Here is an 8752-nt window from a genome sequence, read left to right on the forward strand (position 1 = left end):
CAGTGTCTATAAACAAGGCAACCCAGCTATCACAATGGACCTGCCTTTGATCTCGCCGCACACACAGAGCACACATATTTCCACTCTGTATTCTTCCTTTGATGTGCAGCTTATTTTCATTCTTCGACCGTTTGTTACCGGTATACTTTTTCAATTTTGGTGCGCCCTATCGGCCCCCTGCGCCCAATGGGTGACTGGATTACCCGGAAAATACGGTACATGCAAAAAACAAAAAATGAAATCCTCTTGACTGCAGTTAAAAAATTAAATAAAAAAATTCATACGATGCAAGGTATAACAACTAGACGAAATCTTAGATCCAGGGGAGGCAATCATTTGCACTACAAAGGGCAATATACAGCTGTTGTTTCTCCTGTCAGAGTATTGAGTTTTTTCATCATCCCAAAAATCATTACCTCATACCTCTTGGGGCATCCAAGAGGTTAAGTAGAAAAAGCTACACACAGAAAATAAAGGCTGAATATGAGATGAATTCAGTGCCTAATTATGAATGTGTTGATGTTCACTATAATACACAGCCATTAGGTATGGGGGTGATAACTGGTAAAAATCGTTCAAAATGTAATCCGAAGCATGTATTATTAAACAGTTGATGTCCACAATAAATATCTTCTTTTTCTGCGTTCATGGGCTGAAAATCCCATGTACACTCGTGTGTTTTGCACGAGTGGGATTTTACGAGTGGGAGTGTATGACCGTTTTTACCCCTGCCATCATAAATGTGTTGGATGTTCATGCAGGTACACAGCCAAGGTATCACAGGTGTGCTGGCTGGTCATCATATCTTCACCGCCTCCCAAGACTGCACCGTCAAGGTGTGGTCAGAGGACTTCACTCAGGTACGCCATCATTTATCTGTTTTCACTCTTGCTCCGCACAACATTTTTCAGCCTTAGCTATAATTTTGTAAGGAAGAACTCCCCTTCTACAACCTAAATAAATCTGAGAAAATATTAGGTCTTAAAAGTGAAGGTGTCTCAGACCTGTTTACTCATACGATTTCACCGTATTTTGTACGCCAAGTTTCCAAGAAAACGATAAATACGCTGGTTGATAAGAAAGTACGACTATTTCCAGTGTCATATGCTTACACTTTTATCATCAGTGCGACGGACGTTGTATTGGAATTTTACTGCTAACAGTTTTACGTCGGTCACATGATTAAGAAGCACCTCTACCTGGTAAGAAAATACACTCAATATTTTGAAAATACTCTAAGTCTCTGTGAAAAATACACCAACTGTTCATATTTGGTAAACGGGTCTGGAGTCTTTGAATGGAGATAATTTACAGAGGTTATAATGAGAAATGAATCTTCAAAATGTGGGTTATAAAAGGGAGATGGTGTTGAAATGTGTGCTCCACTGTATACTCACACCATTTTTGGCTAACCTGAGTAATCAGTGAGTCATAGTAATGAGCAGGGTTCTTCTTTATGGAGGGATTGGCGGCCCTGAACAAAAACCTTAACGTTGAGGTTTTCTCAGATGTTTGTGAAACTGGAGCTTTGAAAATATATACAGTTCTAGGGTTTGATAACCTCTTGACATGACCCAAGTCTGGTCGACCCTCGTCAAATTTCAGGGTCAGTGCGAGGACGAGTTTGGGTCATAGAAATGAAAATTATTGATTTCTTTAACGTTTTTGAAGCTACAGCTTTGAAACTAACAAAATTACACACTTCTAGGGTTTGATGACCAAGCTCCATGTTCACTTCAGAACATTGTGTGTTGCAGCATCACATTTGTAGTTGACTCTGTAGCATAACAAGGAAACAGAATGCATCTGGAAGACATGGATGTTCTTTTTCCTTTATTCCTTCTTCTTCTTCTTCTTCTGCGTTCGTGGGCTGAAACTCCCACGTACACTCGTGTTTTTTGCACGAGTAGAAGTTTACGTGTATGACCGGTTTTTTACCCCGCCATTTAGGCAGACATACGCCGTTTTCGGAGGAAGCATGCTGGGTATTTTCGTGTTTCTATAACCCACCGAACTCTGACATGGATTACAGGATCTTTTTCGTGCGCACTTGGTCTTGTGCTTGCGTGTACACACGGGGGTGTTCGGACACCGAGGAGAGTCTGCACACAAAGTTGAATCTGAGAAATAAATCTCTCGCCGAACGTGGGGACGAACTCACGCTGACAGCGGCCAACTGGATACAAATCCAGCGCGCTACCGACTGAGCTACATCCCCGCCCTTTATTCCTTCTAATATGGGGGCCCGGTAGCTCAGTTGGTAGAACACTGGACTTGTGATCCTAGGGTCACAGGTTCGAATCCGGGCCGGGATGGACACGGGTCACCTTTATGTGCTGACTCACAGACAGTTCCACCCCTGTTTCACCAATGTAGCACGTAAAAGACCTGGGTCATTCTGCCATAAGTGCAGGTGGCTGATTACATCTAAACACACACACACCTGGGTAGCCCGACTCTGTTGCTGCTAGCTTTCCACTGGGAGGAAGTGACCCGAATTTCCCAGCGACGGGACAATAAAACTATGAAACTGAAGAGAAAAAAACTAAAATGAAAAGATTTACAGTATAAGGCAGTGGGTGTTCTTTTTCCTAACAATTATTCCTTCTAATATGTATCCTATCAGCATCTGAGTGATTGCTTGTTCTGTTGCAGCTGGGTCAGTTCTACTGCCAGGCCCCCATCACCTCTCTGTGCACTGTGGGGACCAACAGCACCGACGTGACTAACATCATGGCCGGGGATCAGTTGGGCAACATCTACCTGCTCACCTGGAGATACCAATTCACACATTAAGCAAACACACCTGGAAATAATGATTCATACATTAGCGAACATACCTGCAGATACTGATTCACACATGAGCCAACATTCATGGAGATACTGACACACACGAGCAAACATGTAGATATTGATACACACACATTAATGAAAACACCTGCAGATAATGATACACACATGAGCGAACACACCTGCACATACTGAAACACATGTCCCCCCAAATACAATGCAAAAGAAAGAAAAATTTAAACAGTTACCTGTGTGTAAATTCATGTTTTAAAATGGTAGATATATATGATGCACATCATGGTGGATCATTAGAACATCTGCATGCTTACCTGGAGATACTGATTCACATCATGAGCACAAAAAACAAGTTGGCTCCCCCTCCCCCGTTTACCTCAGCCTACCCTCTCCCCTCAAAACCCTTCAACACCCCTCACCCCCTTACCCAGCCCATAAAAAAAAAAAATCAGGAAAAAATGAAACAAATTATGGACACTGTAAATACTTCTGAAGGAAAATATGTAGGGATTAAAATGTTGAAAGTGATGTAAATCATGACGAAGGACTTGAGCTTTGAAACATCTTTTTCTACAAAAATGCATACTTTACATACCTACAGATACTGTATTGTATATGGATGTGGGCAAAAGTTATGGACATTGTAAATATTTTGTGTGTGTAAACATGTAGAGATCAAATAGGCTCAGGTAATTTTCATCACTGTGACAATCTGTGCAATGTACATGGCTGCGAAAGCGTTAGACTCGCAACTTGATGTTGCATTTTTAAAACTTTGTTGTATGATAAACTGTAGAGTAGGTGCTTTTGTGTACATACATAGGATGTTTTTTTTGTGTTTGTTTTTTCTGTTTTACTGTTAAATATTTCATTGGACGTAAAATGATGAAAATGAAAATGTGTACTAATTCACAAGAAGTACAGTGTGTGCAGTTCTTAATTCCTTATATTATGTACTTAATGTGTGTAATATGTGTGTGTTTAATGATTGTCACAAAGTATTATCCCAAACCTCTGTGTGAATCACATGCTCAGTTTTCTAGACCTTTGGACAATTTTGTCCTACATTTTTCTCAACGGATATTGATTATTGATTTCATGTCTGTGATAAAGGATACTTTGGTTGACTCCAACCTTAAATCTAAACTAAACAATGAAAGCTTTTCTATACTTTTTGTAAGAATATCTGTGTTATGATTTCTTCTACATATTTAAATTATTCACCTTGAAGTCTGACAAAGGCATGCATGCAGTCAGAACTGCAGTGATTTTCATGTGACACTTGTAAATAATTATTGTTATTGACCACTGATATTGTTAATATTTGTTAATTCATTTGATGAGTTTGTTTATGCATGTAAGCAGGGGACCGAGTGCTGTTTGTTGTTGGGTCTCTGTGCCTCAAAGGGGCCCACCCTAAGCGACTGGTATCTCTGACCTCCCATCATGTAGCTGGTACGGGACAGAGTAAAGTGAACGACTACAACCTCAAGATCTTTCAGTGGAATGCTGAGGGCGTTCAAGCATCGAACACTAAAGAAGAAGTTTGGTCTCTGTGATTGTGTTGTTAATGTATTATGTTTTTATTTTTTTGTAGAAAATATCAGGTTATAACAAATTGTTTCAATTTGTCTTTGATTCTCCATGCTATTTCATGTGTACATAAACTTTTGAGAATAAAGTTTCATGTTTTGTGGGTGTGCAATTGTATGGAATCAGTTAGGTCCTCTGTTGATAACTCTTTTGCTCCTTGTGAAAGTATGAATACAGATATAGACTGTTGGGATTGTGTGTTTTGAATAGACATTCCTACTGTTGCTCAATTTGCTGAATGTTTGCTGTTCAACATACTTTCTAACAAAGTATAACTTGTTGTTGATGATTTATTTATATTTTTTGGATTTCTATCTCTTTTTACTGCGAACACATTTGCCACTTGCATGAAAGCGTCATGTGCTTCTTTCTAAATTGTCCACATATGCTCATGCAATGAGAGGCACTGTGATTTCAATGAAGGAAACGTAAATGAGAATGCATGGCAAACCATCACATTTTTTTCAATTTTGATAAATATTTATTTGACCGTTATTTAGGTTTTCTTTACATACTTTTTAAGCATTATGATTATTGATTCCATATGGCATTTGTAATATTGTGAAAACTTTTGCATGTTCTATATGTTGATCTTGATTTACATAATGATTTCACACTTTTTTTTTTCTCTGGTTTTGTAAGGTCGTGGAGCATACTGTATGATTTGTGCTACAGAGACAGTTGTTATTATATTTGCACAGTAAATTTATGTGACATAGTATTACAGTAAAAACTCCTACTTCAGGGTATGGTTTACCTTTTTTCTGTGATTTATGTGCAGATATTACAATGTGCTGTTGCTTATTTTTTGTTCTGTAGATTTTATCAGTGTAGATACCCCCCGCGGGTTAGGGGGAAGAATTTACCCGATGCTCCCCAGCATGTCGTAAGAGGCGACTAACGGATTCTGTTTCTCCTTTTACCCTTGTTAAGTGTTTCTTGTATAGAATATAGTCAATTTTTGTAAAGATTTTAGTCAAGCAGTATGTAAGAAATGTTAAGTCCTTTGTACTGGAAACTTGCATTCTCCCAGTATTGTACTACGTTGCAAGCCCCTGGAGCAAATTTTTGATTAGTGCTTTTGTGAACAAGAAACAATTGACAAGTGTACATGCAAACGAACAACATTGTGCACTATCCCCTCTCCCCCCTTTCCCCGCCGCGATATAACCTTCGTGGTTGAAAACGACGTTAAATACCAAATAAAGAAAGAAATCAGTGTAGATGTTGTATAAGATATGTTCAACATTTCTTTACTTACATAATCCTTTTTTGTCTACTTTTGTATTTGTTTCTGTATTTCTTCAATTATTTATCTCTTTACTTATTATAAATATTTAAATTGTTGCCTCTTGGTTAGTCAACGAAAACTTGGATTGGATATGGATTTTACATCTTACTGCTTCTTGGTTAGTCAACGAAAACTTGGATTGGATATGGATTTTACATCTTACTGCTTCTTGGTTAGTCAACGAAAACTTGGATTGGATATGGATTTTACATCTTACTGCTTTTCATCCTAGAATTTAAAACCCCCATCAGAAATATTTTTCCACATAAATTATATATCTCTTTACTTATTTATATTTAAATTTTTTAAGGTTTTATTTTCCTTTTGTGTTTTCTGACAGTTTTGATAATTACTCTTTTTTTCCATTTGCACTCAGTAAATCAGACAATCACTTCGTGAATTTTTTTTCTTATTAGACGTTATTTGTATTTTTGACCAAAATATGACATTTTACAGATTCGAGACAGTCGGTATTCCTCCGAGACTACACTATGTATCGATCAATTCTGGTTAGAATTCCTTTTAGTTTTTATGATAGAACGCAAACGAACATGCACTATTTTGTAGTCTCGGCTGGCCGCCTAAATATGAAGTTTTGTCGGCCCCCTCACAAGGAAGGGAAATCCAGTGTTCAATCGATACGTTAGATTTTATCATGCTGGTTTAACAACATATTCTTTCAGTAGGAAAGAGAAATATATACATGAGTCGATTTGGCAGTCTTTCTACTTAAGTTTGTGATCATAAGTTTATTGTGCAGCTTGAATCAGGATGGAGGGGGAAGAAAGTAGCATTTTGAAAGATATCAGTTTTATTTTTCAGGTGAGGAATGTTTAATTTGTTTTACTCAATTTTCACTTGGGAAACTAAAATGACTAAGAGTTCAATAAGCTAGTGACTGTAAGATGTAGAAAATGTCTATTCATAGAAGGAAGTAAGGGTTACATTTCATATGAAGCTGCTGAGAAAAAAAACCCACCTATATTAGCTAGTGACAAGTAATTAGAAAGGTGTCCATTTCTGGAAGGAAAAGTTACCTTTAATATAAAGCTGCTGAATGGTCTGGTTCAGGTAAACCTCAGTGTAACTGTGATAATTATGATAAATTTGCACAGGTGAGGATAATGTGTTTGCAATTTTGATAGAAATCTGCTTATGCATTGTGTGTTTGTGCAAAGACATCTGATTGATTTCGCATGTTATTTTGTAAGGAAGTTTCCTTTTCTTTTCTTTATTTTTTTTTGTCCTTGTATGTACTTTAAACAAAAATGAGAAAAATAAATATTTCGGCTTTTTGTTCAAGTGCAATGCTGTACTGAGGTTTATCTGAATCACACATTTTAAACAAATCTTTTTTGGGTTTTGTTTGATTTCCTATTGTTGAGCAGATGATGTTATCCATACTTCAGTATGTTGATGTTATGCACCTGCTGTCTTCGTTGTGAATACAAAGCTAAGGGTGTCATAATGACATATCTGCTGTGTGTGTGTGTGTGTGTGTGTGTGTGTGACTGTGTGTGTGTGTGTGTGTGTGTGTGTGTGTGACTGTGTGTGTGTGTGAGAAAAAGAGAATTGTAAGAGAATCCACAGTATTAGTGACTCCAAATGCTGCAGAAATGTTTGATCAGATGCATGTGATTGAGTGATGATTGCATTGGCGTGAGAGAAAGATTGATCACAGTACTGATTTGATCACAAGTTGAAGTCAAGGTTTGTGTGTGCATGCATGTGTGTGTAAAAGATGTAGGATAGTCGCCTGAATGAATGAAAACTTTTTTTGGTTTTCTGTAGACCAGGGACACATGTTTTGGGAATATCTGAGAATATATGCATGAATAAACTCTGTGAAATAATTGATTGTTTGTGTGTCTGTGTGTTTAATGCAATGTGCAGGATATATTTAGTTATCTTATTTAGCTTATTTTACTCCCCCCCCCCCCCCCCACCTAACAAACTAACTGATCCGGCCCTGTAATGAGTAAGCTGCAGATATGCGTAAACACAGCGCAAACCAAACACACACACACACACATGCACACACACATTTCGTATTGATATATTGTGGCTATTTTAAAGAACTTTGACAAATTAAGATACTAAAGCCTGTACTTTTTCAGTGTTTGTGACCGTCTGTCTGCTGCCTCTTTCTGTACTTCTGATGTATGTATGGTTGGCATAGCTTCAACACGTGTGTGTGTGCATGTGTCCGGTGCTTGTGGGTACGTGCGTGTTTGTGTGCCGTGTATTTCTCTGTGGGTCTGTTTCTGCGTGTATGAATGACGAATGTCTACGTGTGTGTCTCTCGATGTCGATGTGAGTGTGTGTCTCTGAGTGTGTCACAGTGTCAGGTGAGCATTATGCAATAACATAACACCTCTTATACACATACACATTCGGATCATGTCCTCTTAATGGGCCGTCCGCTTTGACCACTGACGCCGCAAAGTATCGATATGATCCTCCCACTTCCTTAACACCTCAGTCCACCTTCCCATCCTCACAAACACACACATGCACGCACACACACATACACACACAACCACGTGGGTCCGTACAAACATTCATTGCAAAATCACTGAAAAATAGCCGACCTTGTCCCTGTAGCCTACATGGCATTTATTCCCCATTCCCTCTTCAACCTCAGTCAAACACACACACATGCCAAATGCCAATAGCAAACAAAATAGAGATCTAGTAGACAAAAATATATTGCAAACTAATTCACCAGCAACACACAGTAACTTGATGGCCGACCCTCGTCCCTGTGAACAAATTAAGAAACACTGTCAAAATATGCAAATTCGTCACCGACACACAGAATAATCACCGTTACCACTCTTATATCCCCCGACCTGCAAATACACGCAGCGTCGTCATGCAAAACTGCCAAAAGCACACAAAGGTATGACTGCCGAACTATGACGGCTTACTAGTGCCAAAACCTCATAATTGTAATTATCAAGGGAAAATTCGTAATTTTCCCTTGATAATTACCATTTTCACGTGTTTATTACTAATGTTCCCAGGAAAATTACTAACTTTCACCTGTTAATTACTAATTTT

General features: G+C 38.3%; 1 protein-coding gene across 1 annotated transcript in view; it reads left to right on the top strand.

The window, feature by feature from the left end:
* The window catches only part of LOC138982075 (telomerase protein component 1-like), an 87781-nt gene extending 80235 nt beyond the window's left edge, over positions 1–7546 (top strand). The window contains exons 55-56 of the mRNA XM_070355295.1: positions 762–860; positions 2656–7546. Of these exons, the coding sequence (XP_070211396.1) occupies positions 762–860; positions 2656–2796 (240 nt within the window). The 3' untranslated portion in view covers positions 2797–7546. The remainder of the gene's footprint in view (positions 1–761; positions 861–2655) is intronic.
* Positions 7547–8752: the final 1206 nt, after the last annotated feature.

Source organism: Littorina saxatilis, linkage group LG12 (assembly GCF_037325665.1).
Source record: "Littorina saxatilis isolate snail1 linkage group LG12, US_GU_Lsax_2.0, whole genome shotgun sequence".
Taxonomy (NCBI): domain Eukaryota; kingdom Metazoa; phylum Mollusca; class Gastropoda; order Littorinimorpha; family Littorinidae; genus Littorina; species Littorina saxatilis.